The sequence below is a fragment of the Puntigrus tetrazona genome, unplaced genomic scaffold, assembly GCF_018831695.1.
Source record: "Puntigrus tetrazona isolate hp1 unplaced genomic scaffold, ASM1883169v1 S000000513, whole genome shotgun sequence".
Taxonomy (NCBI): Eukaryota; Metazoa; Chordata; class Actinopteri; order Cypriniformes; family Cyprinidae; genus Puntigrus; species Puntigrus tetrazona.
Window position 1 is genome coordinate 93,828 of NW_025048150.1, and position 21,944 is coordinate 115,771.

Here is a 21,944-nt window from a genome sequence, read left to right on the forward strand (position 1 = left end):
CATGTTTTGAAGATGATCCGGATCACGGAAACAGCTGCTCGGTGTCCGGTGTTTTACCGAGAGCTGACTCCGGGACTTTCACTTTCGCTTCAGCTCGACTTCTGTTCATGTGACTTCTGATCAGTTCAGTCCAGATCTGCTCCAGAATCAGGAAGCGTTGAGGTAAATAATCATAGGTGAAACCTCTCAGTCGGTCGACGAGTATTCTGTGATTTGATTCGGATTTTACTTTTAGTTTTAGATACTTTCGATTTCGTCTGAATTATGTCTCAAACCGAGAACAGAGCGAACGGCGAGGTACGTGTTTACATCAGTTCTACACACGTTCAGATTTCCAGGAGAATTCTGTTTAATGTTTTAAAACGCTTTGTTAAAAACCTTGTGTGTTTAATTCAAACAGCTTCTTGAAGACATGAGCAACGCCGAGGAGCAAATCAAGAAATACAAGGTTAAAACCCCTCAATCTCCAGCGAGACGTGGTCACGAAGGACTCGATCATTTACTTGTTAATAATGTTCTCACAGGATCTCGTTGAGTCTGCAGACAACGGGAGATCCAGGCTGCTGCTGGAAAAGGCCGAAGCAGAGACCGAAAAGAGAAAAGCCGAGACAGAGCTTCAGAGCTTCATGGACGATGAAGAAAGGAGTTTTAAAAAGTTTAATATAGATCTTCAAGAAGTGCATGTAAGTTTCGATCAGACTAACCCCTGAAAGTGAAAGCAGATGCTGAGGGTTTGTGTTTCAGGAGGAGATGAAGAGTCTGGATCGAGTGAACCAGGATCTGAAGAGAGAACTTTATGATCTTAAGAAGAAGCTCCAGCTCAAGAGAGAAGAAAGTGATTCTCTGCAGCGCAAATTCAAGGTTCAAGGCATTTTATTGTTACAAGTTAGAAGTTGCTGGATCGGTTTAGTTCAGTGTTTCATGATAATATAAAGCACAAGGGCCCATCTTTTTCCTCCACAGTCCGGTCTGTTTACGTATGCAGTGTTTTATGCGATAAACTACAGAGTGTTTCCAAGCAGCTTTACAGTGATAAAAAGGAAATTAATTATTTAATGATGCAAACAAAACTAAATTATTTAGAAATGCAAATATAAATAGTTTTTACTTCTGTTCAAAGGTTTGAGATTGAGAGGTGTAGAGTGTTTTTTTAAAACAATTTCTTCTGCTCATCAAGGGTTTATTTATTTATTTAAAAATACAGAAACAACATTATTAGCAATATTGTAAAATATTATTAACATAGCTGTTTTCTGTGTGAAATTTTCAGCTTCAGTGTCATGTGATCCTTCAGAAATTGTAATAATATACTGATTTATTATCAATCTTGGAACAGTTGTTTAATCATACACATATACAGGATAAGTCCCCCGGGAAGGCAGGCAGATGAACCAAACCACGTAAAACATAGACGAGATCGGACAAACAGAACACACAACGTAAATACTTAATAAGACACAGGTGAAAACGCTAAGACAATGAACTAAAGTAGGTCACACAGAACACATGGCACACGACAAAAACAATAACACAAAGGAGTCCACGTGTGACAACAGTTTTTTGATACTTAATTTTTTTTAAAGCCTGTGATACTTTTTTCAGGATTCTTTGATACAAAAGCACGAAAAATAATACATACACAATAAAAGCATTGGTATGAAATAGAAATAATTTTTAATAATTTACAATAGCCTGCTTTTCAAACGTTTGGTGTCAGTAATTTTGTTTCTATCTTTTTTTTCTTTAATTTATAAGTTTATAAATGAAATGTCTTTTTATTCATCATAAAATACTAAAAATAATAATATGAAAATTATGGTTTCCAAATATTAAGCTTTGACAGAAATTCAAACAGAAAACAGCTGTTTTAAATTGCAAAAATATTTCATAATAAAATAATAAAATGTTTTTTTCTGTATTTTTTAAAATAAATAAATGCAGCCTTTATGTGCAGGAGAAACGCCTTTAAAAACAATAGAAATTGTGCCGATCCCAAACCTTTGAACAGATAGGACGTTTTCCTGCGATCTGATGTATGTGATGAATAAACCCTCATGCTCTCTGAAACACAGATAGAAGCCAGAATCCCGATGAAGCCGGTGAAGTTTGAGCGTGTTCTGGACAGAGAGGAGTGTGATGAAGATGATGATGATGATGATGGTGATCAGGTGCGGTCTGTGTTCACCGTCACCCAAAGACCCTCGTTTCTGCTGAAAGGAGGCCAGGCGCTCATCACCTTCGAGGAGGAGAAGGGTATGGGTTATGGACTGGTTCAGGAGGATGTCTGTTTCTCTCAGGTTTAATGGCATTGATCTTCTGGATGGTTCTGTGATGTTCTTTCAGTGGCGGAGCAGATCCTTCGACTGGCCAAGTGCTCGGTGGCCTGCGACAAAGCCAAGATGGACGTGAAGCCGTACGCTTTATCCCTGGATCCCTCCGTCAAGTTTGAGGTGGAACGAGTTTTCTTCATCTGTACTGTGTCCAGGGTCACGTGCTGTCTGTTGATGCTTGCTTCTGCTCCTTCAGGTCCATATCCAGGTGTCAAAGAAGAGCATCAGGTTCTCTAAAGCCCCGCCCACTTTACCTGAGGAGCGAATGAGAGACCGGCTGGAGCTGTCCTTCTCCAGAGTGAGTCGTGGTGGAGGAGAGGTGGAGAAGCTGGAGTACCACAGGGATACGGGCTCGGGCCGCGTCACGTTCCTCAACACCGGAGGTCTGTCTGAGTTCATCATGGACTTAGCTTTATGTCTTTCACTCTTATTGTCATATACACGTTTCCTTCAGGGATGGGCGACTTGTTTCGTTTTCACTGCTTCTAAAATATCTATCTTCTAAATCATGAAATTGATTTGAAGAAGAGTTTTAATTAATATAATTAAATTAATATAATAATTAATACTTTTGACTCAAAATGATTTGAGGTTGAATTGTGAAGTGTATTATTTTCTAAAATCATGATTTTCAGAGTCATTTTACAGTTTAATACGCTACTATAGACATGGCCTTACTGCTCATGTGGGTTCATGTCTTAAATTTGAGCTTTAAAATCCTGCAGAAACCCTGAAAGAACAAAGATTAAAGTATGAATAAATACGAGAAAAGAAACACATAAATCATGCAGCTGTTGTTTAGTTCTCAGCTTTCTCTTTCAGTCGCAGAGAATCTGGTTCAGCGAGGATCGTTTCGTGTGGACACCGGCAGCGACGCAGCGGTGCTGGAGCTTCTTCCTCTGTACGACTATAAGCTCAGGAAGTTTCAGGTGGGTCTCCGACACGCTCGTCCAGAGATCTGTTGGAGCGCAGAAGGACGTTTGTTTGATGGTGTTTGCCGTGATCTCGTAGACGTACTCGGGCGCTCCGACTCGCACCGTGCTGCTGGGAGGAATCCAGCCGCTGATGGATGAAGAAGACCTCCAGGATCATCTGGAGATACACTTCCAGAAGCCCAGCAACTACGGAGGAGAAGTGGAGAACATCAGATACGTTCCTGAAGGAGATCAGCTGATGGCTTTCTTCAGCGAGGACATCCCAGAAAAGGAAGATTGAGGGTCCTATAAAAACCAGGGTTTTCTTAGAATCTGTGATATATATATCTTTGGGATTTCCCTTTGGATTATATCAAGCCTATCTCCTCACTGTCTTTAACAATATGACAAAACTGAGCATCATAAAATATGATTGTAATTAAAGCAGATGTAGGTTAAATGTATTTAAATGAGAATCAGATTGATATTTTGTTCAAACATAAACTGCTCCGTCTTAAATTTGTGATGTACAGATGCTATATTAAAAGAAAGTGCATTCTAATGTCATCTGCAATGGATTGCTTCTAAAACTCACTCAGTTTTGAGTGAACTGCATGAACTGAAAGTCTTCAGATAAAGTCAGATCCAGTCTGGGTATTTCTATAGTGCTTTTTTAGCTTGTTTTTATATAGGGCACAATACAGATTGTGTCGAAGCAGCTTTACAGTAATAAAGTAGCGTGTCGTAATATTGTGGACAAATAAAGACACGGCTGGAAATGATATTCATGTGGAGCTGCATTGACTGAGAAATCATATGCCAAGAGTTTATTAATCATGATATCACAGCTCTTCTGCTTCCAGAGCGTTTCAAATGCTGCTAAAATACACGAACGAACCTTTGGATCGTATCATTATTAGTTTGTATGGAGGCAAACGTTACAATCAATCACTTTTATTTATAGAGTGCTTTTAACAATACAGAATGATCAAAGCACTGAACAGAATCAAATAAGAGAAAAGAGTGATAGTGATGTATAACGATGAGATTATCACTTCATTTTACAGAGTGACGGTTATCTTGAACTCATACCTGTCACACAAATTATGCCTTTTTTTTCTCTCACACAAAATATAAGAGGTCTTTGAATATCTCATAAATCATGGAATACTTTCATACTCAACATCTTTTAATACTGGGTTTGGAGAAACGCTCAGTAAATGACAGGCCATGTGTTCTGAAAATTCATTCCTTTAATGTTTTAATTTTTGTTATTTCAGGAGTTTATTTGCAAAAACGGATATCCCTGTTTTTTGTTTTTTTTTCATTTTTCAGAAATCAAGTTTTTATTGTGTTAGCTAGTATTTTTTAGTTATTTTTTGAGATTAACTGGAATGCACAATGAAAAACTTTGTTAAAAATGATGTCATCAGTTTTTGCAAATAAACTCTTCATATTATTTTATCATAATATATATGATAAACAATGGAAATAAAATAATTTTGGTCAGTGACAAAAGTTTATGTGGCAAAATTTGAAATAAATAGTTTACAATACTGCATTAAAATGACTGCATCTATCAGATATAGTCACGCTCCCTTTAATTGGGGAAAACACAAATCTAAATGTTTTTCATTTGATCGAACTTTTATAAATCAAAAGATTGTTTCCAGCATCCAGTGATGTTCAGCAGAAAGCAGAGGAGCATGCAAAGAAAAGATCTGCTTCTTGAGCTGAGAAAAGGCCTTCAGATCATGTCTCTGTCTCTCTGGAGATCTGTGACTGAAGATTCAGAACAGAAATATCACATGAAGAATCACTGTGTATCTCAGCTTCTGGTCCGTGCCTTCAGCTGAAATTAATTAATGTCAGTTCATAACCTTGCAAAAGCCCCTCAACAGCATTCATGTCTGATATTAGCCTTCTTTCAGCGATCAGTGATTTTTAGCAGATCAAAGCTGAACCACAGACAGACGGATCAGACACAGCTGTGATAAACGTGTTTAATAATCGATCACAGTTCCTCCGTTTGCTCAGTTATGATGTAAAATGATTCATCTGCTGGATGTTTCTAAAAGCTGTTCTTGGGAAATGGTTAAAAACCTTTTTTTTCTTACTCGAATTTTGTTTCATCAATTTTTTTTAAGCCAGTTTTTTTTTGTATGATTATATCAAGAAGGATTTTCTAGAAAAGTAAAAGTTATTGTTTTGACAAGCAAAATGTCAAACATAAATTAAGATGCTTTGGCCTGAAACAATTAATCCAGTAAATGCTGCAGTTTACGTGTAATTTCATGGGTGTGTACTTGTAATTCATTTCAGGATTAATTTATGGAAAAAAACTCAATAAAAGTAACAAATCCCAGACTGGTTCACAGGGGTTTAGGTTAAAGGTGTAGTGAAATCTCCATGTGAAGAGTGTAGTCTACTGTAACACTCAAAAAATACTATTTAATGAAGAATAAAACACTTAGAACACAGAAGTCTTGTTCGTAACTCTCATAACAGCTCTCACACAGCTGGTTTTTAGTATATTGTCTCAAATACAAACTCGTCCAGATGAAGAATGATGAATGATTCCCAGAAACCTCTCAGATCTGATCCGTGATCCGTGTCCCGCTGAGATAGTGTGAGCTCACCTCACCTCACCAGTCTACGGCGGTCTTCAGTGGTCTGTCCATCAGTCAGGGTCAGGTAGTGCAGCAGGTGGACTGGTCTCGTCGTCCTCAGGGTCAGAGGTCAGCGGTCTCCGGTGGTCTGAAGCGTTCTCCGGTAGTCTGAAGTGTTCTCCAGCAGGTGGACTGGTCTCGTCGTCCTCAGGGTCAGAGGTCAGCGGTCGGCCGGTGGGGTCAGGAGGGCTCTGTCTCTCTGCCGGTGACGGTTGGCCGGCGGTGGCCCGTGAGCGGCGCAGCAGTGGACGGGAGGTGTTCCCCGAGCTCTTGGAGGCCAGGCTGCTGTCCAGCGTTCTTCTGTTGGCGTGCTGCAGGGACAGACGGCACAGGAGCGTCTGCAGGAACGCCGAGCGGAACTGGCTCGAGGACAGGTTATACAGCAGCGGGTTCAGCACCGAGCTCAGGTAGAAGAAGCTGTCGGCCACCGGATGGAGCTGGACGTAGCTGCGCAGGTAACTCGCCGTCCAATCAGACTTGGGCACGGCGGCGGTCATCAGCCGGCGGATCTGATTGGGCATCCAGCAGACGAGCAGAGCGCAGACGATCAGCACTGACCAGAACGGGAGAGGAGAACATTACACATTAACACATTATATTTGATTTTAGAGTTCAGACTTTTTCATTGTGTGGTCCCTTTCTTCTAACGACAGACTGGACAGAAGTGGACACGCATCAGCTGTGTTCTGACCGTCATTCAGTAGCTGTGAAAGTCATTCAAGGGTCAGACTGGAAATTATTTTTATAACAAATAGTAATCATATAAATGTATTGGATCAAATCTTTGGTGTTAAGTAAGAACCGAGAACACATTAGATACTAAACTAGCACTTACACTACACCCTTTCATTAGTTCTGTTTTAACTTTTTATTTATCAAAACATCCTGAAAAAAGTATCTCAAGTTCTCTGAAATATCATGCAACACAACTGTTTTCAACATTGATAATAATCAGAAATGTTTGTTGATCGGTAGTATATTATTCTGATTTCTGAAGATCGTGTGACTCTGAATGATGATGAAAATCACAGAAATAAATCACACTTTAACACACATTCACACAAATTTCAATAATATTTCACAATATTACTTTCTTAATCAAATAGATACAGCCTTGATGAATGTAATGAACTTTAAAAAGCATTAAACATCTTACTGATCCCAAATTTGTGAATGACTCTATGTGTGTATTAATCTGTCAAATATGGAGGAGGATCTCTGCTTAGAGTCTAAGAATACACTGCAAAAAATGCTTTTCTAGCTTAAATGTTTTGTTTCCAGCCAAAATATCTAGAAATCTTTAAATAAACAAGGATTTTCTAGACAAGTAAAAATGATAGTCTTGATTAAAATTAAGTCAAAATTAAGTATGTTTTTACTTGTAACAATCTGACAAATTGCTAAACCAAATCATTGTTTTCTGTTTGAAATAAGATTATTTTGCTTGTTCTAAGCAAAAGGTCACTTTTAGATTATTATTTTTACTTGTCTAGAAAATACTTCTTTATTTAACAATTTCTAGATATTTTGGCTGGAAACAAGACAAAAATCAAAGCTAGAAAAGCATTTTTTGCAGAGGTTTCTACTAATACCCAGGAGAAAGAAACTGCCCTTCCATTTCCACACACTAATTCTTTAATACTTCATTTTAGTACTTTTTAAAATAAACATCTAAATGTACTCAATTGTCCATAAAACATGCTTTTAACAATAACATACTGTCTGCATTTAGAAACACTCACAGTACACTTGAACCCACTGGAGGTCTTCTTTTTTTAATTTTTTGATATATATTAAGAACTGTTTTGAAGGGTTTGTGCCGTGTCTCAGAGGTCTTCAGAAGACGTTTAAAGAGGTTTGGTGGATGTTTGTGTAAGGCTGGGTCAGGGTAAAGGTCAGGAGATAAAGAACAGGCTGTGAGTGTGTCCTACCGAGGAAGACGATGGTCTGTTTGCGGGCCGCTTTCATCCGGGCGCTCTCGTGTTTGGGAGCGCCGTCGGCCCCGGATCCGTTGGGGCCCATCGGGACCCTGAGAACGGCGATCATGGCTCTGCACATGAAGGCCACGGAGCCCAGAACGAGCAGGTAGAGGAGGAAGGCGGTGAAGATGCTGGTGCGGTACATGACCCAGTGCTGCCTCAGGTTAGTGCAGAAGGTCAGGTTCTGCGCGGGCCCCTGCCGACCCTCGAGGGCCAGTCCCTCGGTGCCCATGGCCACGAGCAGCGGCAGGGCCACGAGGGCCGAGCAGACCCAGGCCCCCAGCAGCAGGGCCCTGGAGCGCCGGCCCGACAGCGCTTTATAGCGGAACGGGTGACAGATGGCCAGGTAGCGCTCGAAGCTGAGCGAGGCGATGTTGAGGACCGTGGCGTAGCTGCAGGCCTCGAACAGGAAGCTGTAGATCCTGCAGGAAGCGTCTGCGGACGAGGACGAGAACGGGAACCAGATGGCGCTGTAGAGCTCCACGGGCATCCCGATGAGCAGCACCAGCAGGTCGGAGCAGGCCAGGCTCTGCATGTGGTCCGTCACGCTCTTCTGAAGATAGCCGCTGCGCTGGAGACGCCGGGACACGTGCAGCGTCACGCTGTTACCCACGATGCCCAGCGCCAGGATCAGGCTGTAGAGCACCGTGAGAACCACCTTCACCTCCGCGCTCGGCTCCAGCGACTTCCAGAGGCTCTGCACTTCCTCGTTCTCCTCCATGACTCTTATCTGCTTCAGTTAATCATCAAACTCACAGAATCACGGCGTTCCGCTCGAAGCAGACTCTGGGAGACTTCATGATGAAGATCAGAGCGTCTCAGCTCTTCCTCGCCTCGTGTTTGAGAGTCAGTGAATGGAGTCTGACCATGGAGGCGGCGAGAGTTACTGCCGAGATCTGAGCCGAGCGTCCAACTATTAGTCATGTGATGCTTTACAGTACCAGGGTGTGTCCTGCACGAGCGCGCGCGTGTGTGTGTGTGTGTGTGTGTGTGTGTTTACACAAGTTACAGCCGCAGTGTGTGTTTCAGAGAGATAACTCACCTACAAATGATCCTTCTGTCATCATTTACTCCACACCTGTGTGACTTCTCTTCTCTTGAACACTAAAGAACATATTTAGAAGAATGTTGAGGAACATTTCTCAAAATAACTGCAGGAAAGTTATATTGTGACGCCAAAAAGTTTGCCCCGGCCATGAATGGCTCACATGAGCTATAAAACTACAACATGATCTTCACGTCTGGAAGATCAATATTCATCAGATTGCTCGTCGAAGCAGAGGGCAGTTAAAGTTAACGGCTGTGTAATTACTTTATGTCTGTTATTGTAGGTCTCAGTTCAGCACAAATGCAGATAAACACACGAGCTGTAAAACACAGATAACTGCGAGCACTATGTTCCCAGAGTTTCTGTTGGGTTCAGGACTGAAGAACATACAGATTTAACAAATCTAAGCTGGACACGTCCTGATTGAACTAGTCACGTAAAACTCTGATGAAGCTCATTCAACCTATGACAAAAAATCATCAGAAAGAAACGGTCTCCTAGTTTGGAGACGATCCTGCTGCTCTGAGCTCAAAGGATGGATATCATCTCCACACACTCGCAACGGATGAAGGGTGTAGGAGTGTTTGGGGAGGAAGTTCATCGAGAGAAAACTAGATGATCTATTAGCAACAACCGTCAACGCTGGAGAAACAGGACTGTCCTCTTAAACCCTCCGGTCAGGATGGACACGGGCCTAATAAGGAGTTAAACTTGAGTTTTAGTGTAAACAGGATCTCTGGAACCTTTATCAAAGTGAGGCATGTGAAGAAGATCTCGTGAGTCTCAGCTGATGGAGGAACAGATGAAGACCTCTGATCTGAAGCTGCATCACAAACACTGAGATTACAGTTTTACCGGGAAAACCAGCTACTAACACTCAAATAATTCACAGAGTAGCGTTATGTGTTTAATACCTTCTGACTCTCACCAAGTCTCCTGCAGGTCTGGAGATATACTTATGGAAACTTAAACGTGATATATATATATATATATATATATATATATATATATATATATATATATATATATATATATATATATATATATCTTGCAAATAGTATTAGAATAAAGTGATAAAAATAAAAAAGTTAACCTACCATAGTGGTTTTAGTCTTTCCCAGAAGTGCAGAGGAGGATCTGCTCTCTTTTATCGTCCAATCAAAGGATGAGAAAAAGCTGACGTTATGGTAGACCTGTGAGACGGCCCTGGGCTCCTAACTCTTAATCTGATTGATTCATGCAACGTTTCACTGCCATCGATTAGAAGATACAGAATGCTGAAGGCTTTAGGCAGATTTCTATAACCCTGGCGACACGATTGCTTAAATATGATTGGATAAAAGCTCTTATATACGCACACACTACTGAAAGGCAGTAAACCAAGAGAAAAGATAGGAAACGAAGATAATACATTATTGGAGATCATTTATTACACATTCATAGAAAATTAAAGTAAAACTAAGTCTGATTCTGATGGTGTTTAGGCCAGCAGAGATCAATTATTTTATTAAAATTTGTCTGGGTGGTTAATAACACATTTTTTGTGGTGTGACAAACTCAGAACATATAAATAATATGGCTTTACACGGACTTTAACATGAACAAACAAAATCACACACAACACAAGTGTTTCCTGGTCATAAAAACGAATGATCTGCAGTTAGTCCTTCATGAGCGCCACCTGCTGGCCAGATTCACATTTACACATGTTCAAGTCTATTTCATGTTATTTAACAAAAACAGAACAAGACTGTCAGTTTTCAGACCTTTATTGAACAAAATTCAAGTTTTGCCAATTTGCGATCTTTAAACAGTTCGACAAAGTTATAAACACTTAAAAGTTTCGTAATATATGTAAAACTGCAAAAGTCAAATTATTAAGTAACTAAGTATTAATGATCAATAGTTTACATAAACAAGCAGATGACAGCAGAATATGAACACAGTCCGTTTAATGGTTCAGTGTTTTCCTCATAATAGTTTTCTATGTGAAACCATTTAATGTGAAATATTGTGGGTTTGATTTATTACAAAATATACATCAATAGGATGTTTTCTGTGTCGGAAGAGAGCACGCTTCACTCTCATCATACTCAATTTCAATTCATTTCTCAAATTAAAACTATATTCGACATGCTTGCTTTTCATACACATTTATATAAATACCAATTTCCTGAGGTGTCAGCTCTTTGTGTGTGTCTGTGTGTGTGTGTGTGTGTGTGTGTTTCTCTAAAACTAAAGAGCAGAGCAGTAGCTCTGGTATGTGAGCTGCCACGTGTTTGAACAGCTCGGCCCCACCCACCGCCGTTGGGTCCCGCCCACCAGCAGCTCCGCCCCGTGTGACGCTCGTGGCCGCTCTAGGGTGCGCGCCTGAATGCGGAAGTGGAAAAACGCTTCCTTGGTGCTTCCGGGTTCCGCCTCGTCTACAAACGACTGACTGATCGCTCGCACCGGAGCTCGCCGGCGCTGGAACGTACTCGAGATGGCCGCTCGGTTACCGGCATGCGTCGTGGATTGTGGAACAGGGTGAGTACTTCACGCAATCCGCCGCTGCGCGTGAAAACCGGCGCGATATACGCGCGCGCTCCTGCAAAGACGCCGTTCTGGCGCTGAACGCCTGTTTTCCGTCAGTACTCCCGTCTGTCTGCTGCTGCTCCGTTACTGCTCCGTTAATGTTCTGTTAATGTTATGTTCGCTTCTCGGCGCAGATCTGAGCGGCGACGCGCTGCAGTCTGACGCGCGGTGATTGTGCGCCGATGTGCGACGCGGAGCTCCCAGGAGCGAGCCGCGGCGAAATGCGCCGATTTAACGCTCATATAACATTTGATGTGCTGCCGATCGCGTTACATTATTATATTAAAGGCGAAAATGAAAAAGTAAAAGAGTTTTCAGAGCGGGGAAATGATTGAATCTGTTGTCTTTACTCGTGCGCATGCGCACATCTGCTTCCTCTTCCTCCACTTCCGTATTCTCGCTGCGGCCTTATATGGGCAAACAGAGAAAAACATCAAACTCGTTAATATACATAGCCTGTGTTAAAATATTATGCCGATCAATGACGAATAGTCAAATAATTTAAACTATGTGAAAAACCGAAATTTGTCATTTTATAACCGCGGTCGTTCTGTTCCGTGTTTTATTTCTGTCAGTCGTTTGCTCTGTTTTGATTGGTTCGGTTGTTTGTGGTTGTATTAAACTGACCAGATAACAGCAACAGTGTGCAAATAGTTTGACATGTATAGACATTAAAACATGCAGTGCTTTCGATCTGTGTGTGTGTGTGTGAGAGAGAGAGAGAGAGAGAGAGAGTGTGTGAGTGTGTTTTAAATGTGCGCTAAAAATGACAACTTCCGTTTAGAGACTTAAATAAATACGTTTTTCTGCTATGTAAGAGTTCACATGTTGGTTATTGGTAATGTATTTATTATTATGAGTATGTGAGAGCTTGATGTTTCCTTAACTGGGAGCGGTTTGGAGTTTTGTGTTTTTAAAGAAATTAATCTCTAATGTTTGAACTTGATATCTTAAAACAGAGAATGAAGAAGCCAGTAGTAATCAGCCAATATTGTTTGTGCAGTCTTTGGTTTATTTTGATATCAGTCTGTTTCTGTCAGTGAAGAATATGAGCACTAATGTGTGTGTTGTGTGTTTCAGGTACACTAAACTGGGATATGCAGGAAACACGGAGCCACAGTTCATCATTCCCTCATGTGAGTGTGTGTGTGTGTGAGGTGTGTGTGTGTGAGGTGTGTGTGTGAGGTGTGTGTGTGAGGTGTGTGTGTGAGGTGTGTGTGTGAGGTGTGTGTGTGAGGTGTGTGTGTGAGGTGTGTGTGTGGTGTGTGTGTGTGTGTGTGTGTGTGAGGTGTGTGTGTGAGATGTCTGTAGGGTGTAGTGCACATCTGTAGTGTGCTTGATGACTGTAGTGAGGGTCTAAGGATCGAGATGGTGAGGGTTCATTCTCGGATCAGACACTAGGATGAACAAGAGCATTAGAAAGTGCCTCACAAAACCACTTTAACTGATTTAAATGTAAATCTCTATTTAGGGATGAACAATTAATTGGAAAAATGACTCATTTGGAGACGTGGATCAGTGTTCCCTTGCTCTCTTTGATTGATAGCAGTCGTCAGTTCGTCTGATTCTCTCTCATTTCCATTTTTTCTGGCAGGTATCGCCATCAAGGAGTCGGCGAAGGTGGGCGATCAGGCCCAGCGGAGGATGATGAAGGGTGTGGATGACCTGGACTTCTTCATCGGAGACGAAGCCATCGAAAAACCCAATTATGCCACTAAAGTAAGTGACCGTTGAAGCTGAGCTGGTCAAAACCTGGATGGGAGACTCTTGGGTAAACTAGGTTGGTAGAGGTGTTAGAGAGGCCAGCCGGGGTGTGACCCTGTGGTCAGTGTGGGTCCTAACACCCTATACTCTCAAAGAACACCGTCTTTCAGATGAGATGTTTAACCGAGGTCCTGACTCTCCGTGGTCATTAAAAACTCATCGTAAAGAGAAGGGTCACCCAAATATGAATATATTCTCATCCTTAGTTCATCTGAGATGAGTTTGTTTCTGAAGAATGTCTCTGCATCAGTGACAGTAAGAACATTACAATAATTCACCAGTAATCCAGTTAAAAGCGTCTTAATGCTGGATTAGTTTCATCTTTTGTCTTCTCTGGATGTTAACTGATGGACTGGAGTGCTGTGGATTATTGCGATGTTTTTTTTATCAGACTCTCGTTCTGACGGCACCCATTCACATCCATTACCGAGACACTGATGCAGAATCAGATTTCTCCAGATCTGAAGAAACACACTCCTCCTGGTCTGGGATGTTTTAAGATTTTCAGCACCTCCTTCCTGTATTCACTGACTCTCTCTGATAAGCTGCTGTTTGTGATGATGAAGGGCCCTCACTTGTCCATCATCATCATCATCATCATCATATGCGATCTCTGAGTGTGTGTGTGTGTGTCTCCACAGTGGCCCATCCGGCACGGGATCGTGGAGGACTGGGATCTGATGGAGAGGTTTATGGAGCAGGTGATCTTCAAGTATCTGAGAGCCGAACCTGAGGACCATTACTTCCTGCTGGTGAGGAAACCTTCTTCATTGTGATGATGTGTTTAACGTCTCTCCTTCAGCTGAGGCCTGAAGTACTGGGGTGAGTTACGACTGTTCTACACATCATTTCCTGTGTGACGTGTGTTTGTTTTTCTGCTGCAGACCGAACCTCCTCTGAACACTCCGGAGAACCGCGAGTACACGGCCGAGATCATGTTTGAGTCCTTTAACGTGCCGGGGCTGTACATCGCCGTGCAGGTACACACACACACACACACACACACACACACACACAGGCAGGCTCTCAATGCTGATGCGGTTGGCTGATCTGTGTGTGTTTGTCAGGCGGTTCTGGCTCTGGCAGCGTCATGGACATCTCGACAGGTCGGGGAGAGAACACTTACAGGAACCGTCATCGACAGTGGAGACGGAGTCACTCACGTCATTCCAGTGGTACACACACACACACACACACACACACACACACACACACACACACGGCTGATTTGCTATCCTAGAGGCTAATGTTTTTTTTCTACTGTACAAACCATTTTTTTAGCACCTAAACCCTGCAAGAACCTTTTTGCATTTTTACGTTCTCAAAAAAACTCAAAAAAACTCAAAAAAAAAAAAATACTGTATGATTTATAGGATTGAAAAATGGAGTGTAATGCATGTAAACACTGACACACAGAAGAGAGGCAAACTATATTTACTTGTTTTCAAACAGCCGTTCATATTATTCAGACCAAATACTTGTTCATGATTTCTGAATTCGTCTTCTCTTCTGTCGTGTCTGATTACCTCTGTGTGTTTGGATGCTCACGGCCACTTCCCTGCAGAGTAGCACAGAACAGGAAGTGACCTTGATCTCTCTCTGCTGTAATTGGTTTGACAGGCGGAGGGTTACGTGATCGGCAGCTGCATTAAACACATTCCCATCGCGGGCAGAGACATCACGTACTTCACACAGCAGCTGCTGAGAGAGCGAGAGGTGGGCATCCCCCCGGAGCAGTCGCTGGAGACCGCCAAAGCCGTCAAGGTGAGTGTGAGAGTGCGTGTGCGAGAGTGCGTGTGCGAGAGTGCGTGTGCGAGAGTGCGTGTGCGAGAGTGCGTGTGCGAGCGCGCGCGCGTGTGTGCGAGCGCGAGCGAGTGTGGGTGTGCGAGCGCGAGCGAGTGTGGGTGTGTGTTGAGAGTGAGAGTGTGTGTGTGTGTATGTGTGTGTCTCCAGGCTCTAAACGTTTGTTTCTCTGCTGCAGGAGCGCTTCAGTTACGTCTGTCCTGATCTGGTGAAGGAGTTCAATAAGTACGATACGGACGGATCTAAATGGATCAAACAGTACACCGGCATCAACGCCATCAGCAAGAAGGAGTTCACCATCGATGTGGGATACGAGCGTTTCCTGGGACCAGAGATCTTCTTCCACCCCGAGGTACACACACACACACACACACACTTGGATCCGAATACCTGAGCTCCGGCCCAGCGGTTTCAAAGCGGTTTCCACACCTGATTTAATGGAGTGTTTATAATAAAGTACAGCGTGTTGAAAGACGCTTTTGAAAACTACTGAACCAGTGTCTGGCTGTGATTGACAACGATGCAAAAAAGATTTACACCACGCCACGTCAACTTCTTGATCTCTTTCCTTTTGCTGAACTCGTTCTTCTCTTTCTCACCAGGCTGTCTGATCGGAGAGGCGTTTATTTTTCATATAAATGAATGAACTATTATAATTTGAATAAATATATGATAGCCCATATAAGTAAGCGCATACTTGCACATTGGTGTTGTGCACTTTTGAGAAACACACATGGGAAAGCAACATATGTTTAACCTCACAAACATAGATATGAGATCCATCAGGAAACAGCCTGCACTCCGTTCATTAAGGGGTGCATTCATAAAGGAAAGGGCTTTTAGTTTTTGTGCAGAATCTCTTCACCGGAGACGAGGTAAACAACATTGTAGTGAGTCCATGATATAGTAGGCTATATCAATTTAATTTTTTGCAAAATATCACAATTATCTCTCAAATCCTCTGATCACATTCAAGTTGAATTCAGAAATAACTTACTGGCTAGAATCCACCAGCCAGGCAGTAATAAAAAGTAATAAAAACTTCACATTAATGAAAATTTATGGACGTTGGGTTCAGGTTTGAAGTGATTCGGATCAATTTGGGTCGGGTATGGATTTTAGGAGCCAAGAAGATCTCTAACACACACACACACACACACACATTGGTATTAGTGTTTTATGGGGACTCTTCATAGGTGTAATGTTTTATTCTGTACATACTGTGTATGTTATTGTTCTACTCCTTACAGGAAACTACAAAAAATTTTTTAATTTTCAAAAGAACTCACTTTGTATGATTTAAGCGTTTTGAAAAGTGGAGACATGATGTGATGTCATCAGTCACCTTCTCCTTGTCGCAGCCTGTGTCATAACTGAGGACACACTGTGTATAATGAGATGTCACACACACACTCGTCTCTCTCTCTGTTTCCTCTCTCAGTTTGCTAACCCGGACTTCACTCAGCCCATCTCTGAGGTGGTGGACGAGGTCATTCAGAACTGTCCCATTGATGTGCGCCGTCCGCTCTATAAGGTCAGGAGCAGCTGATGGCTCAGTTGTTTGTGTGTGTGTTTCTCTGTGTGTGAGAGACCTCATATGAACACGTCTCCTCCTGCAGAACATCGTCCTGTCGGGCGGCTCCACTATGTTCCGAGACTTCGGCCGGCGTCTGCAGAGAGACCTGAAGAGGACGGTGGACGCGCGTCTGAAGCTCAGCGAGGAGCTCAGCGGAGGGAAACTCAAGGTGTGACTCACAGCAGATCAACAGCTGTGTGTCTGTGTGTCTGTGTATGTGTGTGTGTGTAATAACAGCTCAATATCTCTGTCTGTTCCTCTCTCGCAGCCCAAACCCATCGACGTTCAGGTCGTCACACACCACATGCAGCGTTACGCCGTGTGGTTCGGAGGATCCATGCTGGCATCCACCGTGAGAAACACACACTTTCTCATACCTACACACACACACGTTCACTCCCTGTAATCACATTTTTATAAATGAACAATTTTATTAGAAGAAACTCAAATCACATTTTAGAACTACAGAAGTAGATGCTTTCAAAAAAAAATAGCTCCTCCTTAATCTCTCTCCAGTAAATCAGGAGTGACTGCTTCAGGATTAAGGATGAGGATTTTTCACATCTCTTTGAAAGCAGGGTGGTCGAGAGCCGATATTACACCGATGTTACTTTTCTTAAATATGTCAAAATAAACAATTTGAGATAATAATAAATTTATTTAAAATATAAATGTAAAATAAACATAATTTATCCTTTAAGACAAAGTATTTTTACAAATAAATATTAATACATTAAATATTATTATAATTAAAAGAAAGTACATTCTGTAATCGGCAGGGCATTCTGGGTAGTTTATGTGCTTAGAATTATATTTTTTTCAAATAAAACCAAAGTAACACTCATAATAGATAAAGCACACAGTGAAAATAAGATGAATCTGACTGTGAGCAAACACATCATTTTCAATCACAAGTTTTAAGTTCATTGATCTCCAGTGAAGCTGAAATATATATATATATGACACACTCACGTATGTGTGTGTGTATATGTATTTTCACAATTTACAGTGAATAATATTTATACCATTGTTAGAAGCAACTGCATGCCATGTTTTTTACAGGAACAAAAAAAACTTAAGATAACCCGTCGAAAGCTGAAAATACTAAGTGAAAAATTATTATTAGTATTAATTGTGTGGCCCTAACACACACACACACACACACACACAGCTGCTCAAAAGATTTGAAGGATTTATTTAGTAATTGTTTTAGCCTTTTCCCCAGTCTTCAGCGTCACATAGTCCTAATCCTCCAGAAATCTTGATTTACTGTCAGTTCTGTTCTTTTAGATTTCTATTCAATATAAAAGAATCCTGAACTGAATTTTACAGGTTCCAAAAAATATTAGGCAGCAAAACTTTTTATAACATTAAAATAAATCATTACATTAGATTTCTGAAGGATCATATGACACTGACAAATGGAGTAACAGCTGATGAATTAAATGATATTAATATTATATTGTATTAAAATATCTTCTAGGCTGTTTGTAGGCCTATATAACCTCAGACATGGACAAGTTAAAACTTTTTCTAAAATGTAATGAAACAAATACACATTTACATGCACACCATCTTCTGTCTGTTTTGCAAAATATAAACATGTATATTTCTGTTAGCATGAATATTAATTGTGTAACGTTTGACAGGCATTCCCAAGAACAGGTCATTTCATACTTCGGCTTATTTAATGTATAAATGAAACCTTGTATTTAATGTATACGGTACGAGTACAACAAACCGGTAATGTCATAGTGGTCTGGTGTACAGTAATCAAACGTGATCTATAGCTGTGGAACCCTAGACGGCACACACAGCAAACAATAGCCTTATTTGACTAGAGATCCAAAGCCCTTGATGTTCTTCAACTTTGTGTTAAAATTCTGAGTAAGAAGTGCTTCAGGCAGGGAACTGAATTGAAAAGAATGAATCGTTCATTGCCCAGAGAAAAGTAGACACGCGTTTGGAATAAATGTTAGTGTTTTTAACTTGTATTGCATTAAAATGAAGTAAAGAGAGGAGCATCACCCAGAGTAACGAAGTTAAAGTAAAAGTGCCCATCTTTAAATACACTCTAAAAGTATTAGTTACCCCAAAAATGTACTCAAGTAAATGTATCTTTACCACCTCTGCTCTTCACGCCTCACACACTCACACACACACACACACACACTCACACACTCACTCACACACACACACTCACACTCACATAAAGTGTGATAAACTTGTCAGAGAGAAACTGTCTGCCTGTCTTTGTGAGACCAAGCGTTTGTGGTCATGAATTATAATCAATTAAAACGTTCTGTGCATTAATCTGTGTCATGTGAACTGGATTACTCAGACATTTACTAATGATTGTGATTACCTTCACGCTGCAGGATGTCAGAAACACCTGTGTTTTTTTTTTGTTTTTTTTCTCTGCAGCCGGAGTTTTACCAAGTGTGTCACACCAAGAAGGACTACGAGGAGATCGGGCCGAGCATTTGCCGCCACAACCCTGTGTTCGGTGTCATGTCCTAAACACACACACACACACACACACACACACACACACACACACACACCCGCGGGATGGAAGGGAGCAGATGCAGAAATGAGAAATGCTTTTTCTATTGTTGGTCCCCTCAGAGACGTGTGTCCGGCTCACCAGTTCACGACGGCTGGACACACACCACGCTTTTCTTGAGTTTTTGTTGATTTTATCCCAGTGTAAGCAACCGAGAGAGCTTCAGTCTGTCATGTGTGTGTGTCGCGTGTAACTGAACTCTGACCATGAAGTTTATGAGGAAACTGGACCGGTGTCATTATTGTCATTGAGGTGTAAAGAATCACATGTTAAACTCTGTTTGGCTCCATCTGTTCTTTATTTTAATGTTTTATGACCCGAAGCCCCACCACATTAAAGCAAGCATTTCCTGCTCTACTTTGATATTTCCTTTTCATCTCTCAAATTTGTGACTAAAAGAAAACTGTTAAAAAAAAATAATCCCATATACTGGATTTTCTGTCTGTCTTTCTTTTTCTTGCCATTTTAGATACTCGACTGCTTTTACCTTCAGATGTTCTTTATTCATGATCGCAGACAGTCCTATGAACATGTGCTTGAGTGGAATCAGTATTAGAAGCTCGTTTTGATAAAGGCAGACACACGGGTGGGATTTATAAGTGTAATGGTGAAACATTCCAATAAAAGCTCATGGTTTCTAATGAACATGTTTGTGTCAGTTTGATGAATGTGATGATCATCAGGAATGAAAATAAGAGACTTCACATGTCGTCTTATGCATATCAAACCTAGATGCGCCCGTCGACAGATCACCAGATCCTGATGCACACACACACACGCACACACTAAGTCATTTACACTACCTGACACAGCTGCGCTTAAAAATTGAACTGGAGGTTAAGTGCTGGGCGTCCGGTCAGAGGAGAACTGACCCCAACTGAGTCTGGTTTCTCCCAAGGTTTTTTTTCTCCATTCTATATGCATGGGGTTTTGTTTCCTTGCCGCTGTCGCCTCTGGCTTGCTTGGTTGGGGACACTTAACTTCTAGTGACTATCGTTGAATTGACTACAGAGACCGTCTCTGCATTTAATAAGAAATTGGTCACTCTCGTCACTATATATCCCTGTCATTATACTGTACAGTGCTTTGATGCAACCTGTGTTGTTAAAAGCGCTATATAAATAAAAATGAAATGATGAAAATGATATTTGTTTTAAAGTTCAATAAAAGCACACTGGGAGCAAATGAGTCTTTATTTCTAGTCAAGCTGCTAAAAGCTAAGATATTGCTAACTTCCCAATTCATGGTTTAATTGATAATCCAGCTGAAGGGCACAAAAGTGATGAAATGATGCAAACCTTTACAATTTTACATATTTTATGGACTATCTTAAAAATATGAAGCTTTTCATTTATTGAATTCACATTTTAAAGTTTATATAGAGAGAGAGAGACTGATCTTTTAATATGATTACTGGTAAAAGGAAACCATCTTTGTTGGGAATAGTAGCCTATTTGTTGCAATTTTGGAAGTAAGAACAAACTCCCATTTCTTTCTAAGAGTGAAATCTCTTGATACTGGTTAAAGTTTTTTTTACACCTATTGAAAGTTTTCAATGATTTTCCCTGCTGTTCTTCTGCTCCTCAATCTCACATCTGCGTGACACTGAAGACCACATCATCTCATATGGACTGGTATTAAGAGTACTGTGTTGGAATAGATAACAAATCAATTTAATATAAATCTAGTTTTTTCCAGCTGATGCAATTCTCTAAGATTAAATCTTTTCTTTCTTTTAAAGATTCTGAAATAATTAGGCGGATTTATTTAATCCGGTACAGACTACTCTCAGTCAGGCCTTCCTCACCAGACTACAGACAGGTTGCGTTCGCTAACGCTAACATGGAAGTGGGACCATCTTTTCTATTTTGGTTTCTCTTCATTGGCTCCTGTCTCTCTCTCTCTCTTCTTCCACTTATCCGTGGTCAGGTCGCGGGGCAACAGTCTAAGCAGGGACGCCCAGACTTCCCTATCCCCAGACACTTCCTCCAGCTCTTCCGGGGGAACACCGAGGCGCTCCCAGGCCAGCCAAGAGACATGGTCTCTCCAGCGTGTCCTAGGTCTGCCCCGGGGCCTCCTCCTGGTGGGACATGCCCGGAACAGCTCCCTTGGGAGGCGTCCAGGAGGCATCCGGAACAGATGCCCGAGCCACCTCAGCTGGCCTCTCTCAATGTGGAGGAGCAGCGGGTCTACTCCGAGCTCCTCCCGAGTGACTGAACTCCTCACCCTATCTCTAAGGGAGCGCCCAGCCACCCTACGGAGGAAACTCATTTCGGCTGCTTGTATCCCATCCTTTCAGTCATGACCCAAAGCTCATGACCATAGGTGAGAGTAGGAATGAAGATCGACCGGTAAATCGAGAACTTCACCATGACAGACCAGTACAGCGACCGCATTACTGCAGAAGCTGCACCGATCCGTCTGTCAATCTCTTGTTCCATCCTTCCCTCACTCGTGAACAAGACCCCAAGATACTTAAACTCCTCCACCTCGTGGCAGGAGCTCCCCACCAACCTGAAGGGGACAACCCACCCTGGCCTCAGACTTGGAGGTGCTGATTCTCATCCCAGCCGCTTCACACTCAGCTGCAAACCGCCCCAGTACACACTGTAGGTCTTGGCCAGATACAGCCAACAGAACAATATCATCAGCAAAAAGCAGAGAAGCTATCCTGTGGTCACCAAACCAGACCCCCTCCGGCCCCCGGCTGCACCTAGAAAT

General features: G+C 41.8%; 3 protein-coding genes across 5 annotated transcripts; 2 read left to right on the forward strand and 1 right to left on the reverse strand.

Moving 5' to 3' along the window:
* The first annotated feature begins 25 nt into the window (after positions 1-25).
* On the forward strand, positions 26-4,026 carry LOC122334349 (N-myc-interactor-like). 3 transcript variants are annotated; one of them, XM_043232211.1, is made up of 10 exons: positions 26-162; positions 242-297; positions 401-448; positions 525-683; positions 745-861; positions 2,073-2,253; positions 2,344-2,450; positions 2,527-2,713; positions 3,153-3,259; positions 3,342-4,026. In XM_043232211.1, the coding sequence occupies exons 2-10, from the start codon at positions 265-267 to the stop codon at positions 3,543-3,545; spliced, it is 1,143 nt and encodes a 380-aa protein (XP_043088146.1). In that variant the 5' UTR covers positions 26-162; positions 242-264; the 3' UTR covers positions 3,546-4,026. The 3 variants fall into 3 exon arrangements, with proteins under 3 accessions (XP_043088146.1, XP_043088143.1, XP_043088145.1); XM_043232208.1 differs by having other exon boundaries at positions 27-162; positions 236-297; XM_043232210.1 differs by having other exon boundaries at positions 156-297.
* A 598-nt stretch (positions 4,027-4,624) lies between these two features.
* Positions 4,625-8,909, reverse strand: gpr39 (G protein-coupled receptor 39). Its single transcript, XM_043232207.1, has 2 exons — positions 7,845-8,909; positions 4,625-6,466 (listed from the first exon to the last, which is right to left on the reverse strand). The coding sequence occupies exons 1-2, from the start codon at positions 8,611-8,613 to the stop codon at positions 5,925-5,927; spliced, it is 1,311 nt and encodes a 436-aa protein (XP_043088142.1). The 5' UTR covers positions 8,614-8,909; the 3' UTR covers positions 4,625-5,924.
* Positions 8,910-11,310: 2,401 nt separating this feature from the next.
* Positions 11,311-19,868, forward strand: actr3 (actin related protein 3). Its single transcript, XM_043232111.1, has 12 exons — positions 11,311-11,466; positions 12,595-12,650; positions 13,109-13,233; positions 13,920-14,030; positions 14,163-14,258; positions 14,346-14,453; positions 14,899-15,042; positions 15,260-15,433; positions 16,523-16,615; positions 16,701-16,826; positions 16,926-17,009; positions 19,082-19,868. The coding sequence occupies exons 1-12, from the start codon at positions 11,423-11,425 to the stop codon at positions 19,175-19,177; spliced, it is 1,257 nt and encodes a 418-aa protein (XP_043088046.1). The 5' UTR covers positions 11,311-11,422; the 3' UTR covers positions 19,178-19,868.
* Positions 19,869-21,944: the final 2,076 nt, after the last annotated feature.

Excerpts from the sequence above, each read along its gene's own strand:
- LOC122334349 (XM_043232211.1), top strand. The coding sequence starts at position 265 with ATGTCTCAAACCGAGAACAGAGCGAACGGCGAG. Across the intron at positions 684-744 it reads TAGATCTTCAAGAAGTGCAT|GAGGAGATGAAGAGTCTGGA; the intron begins GTAAGTTTCGAT and ends TTTGTGTTTCAG. Across the intron at positions 862-2,072 it reads CTCTGCAGCGCAAATTCAAG|ATAGAAGCCAGAATCCCGAT; the intron begins GTTCAAGGCATT and ends TCTGAAACACAG.
- gpr39 (XM_043232207.1), bottom strand. The coding sequence starts at position 8,613 with ATGGAGGAGAACGAGGAAGTGCAGAGCCTCTGGAAGTCGCTGGAGCCG. Across the intron at positions 6,467-7,844 it reads ACAGACCATCGTCTTCCTCG|TGCTGATCGTCTGCGCTCTG; the intron begins GTAGGACACACT and ends CGTTCTGGTCAG.
- actr3 (XM_043232111.1), top strand. The coding sequence starts at position 11,423 with ATGGCCGCTCGGTTACCGGCATGCGTCGTGGATTGTGGAACAGG. Across the intron at positions 13,234-13,919 it reads AACCCAATTATGCCACTAAA|TGGCCCATCCGGCACGGGAT; the intron begins GTAAGTGACCGT and ends GTGTCTCCACAG. Across the intron at positions 15,434-16,522 it reads AGATCTTCTTCCACCCCGAG|TTTGCTAACCCGGACTTCAC; the intron begins GTACACACACAC and ends TTCCTCTCTCAG.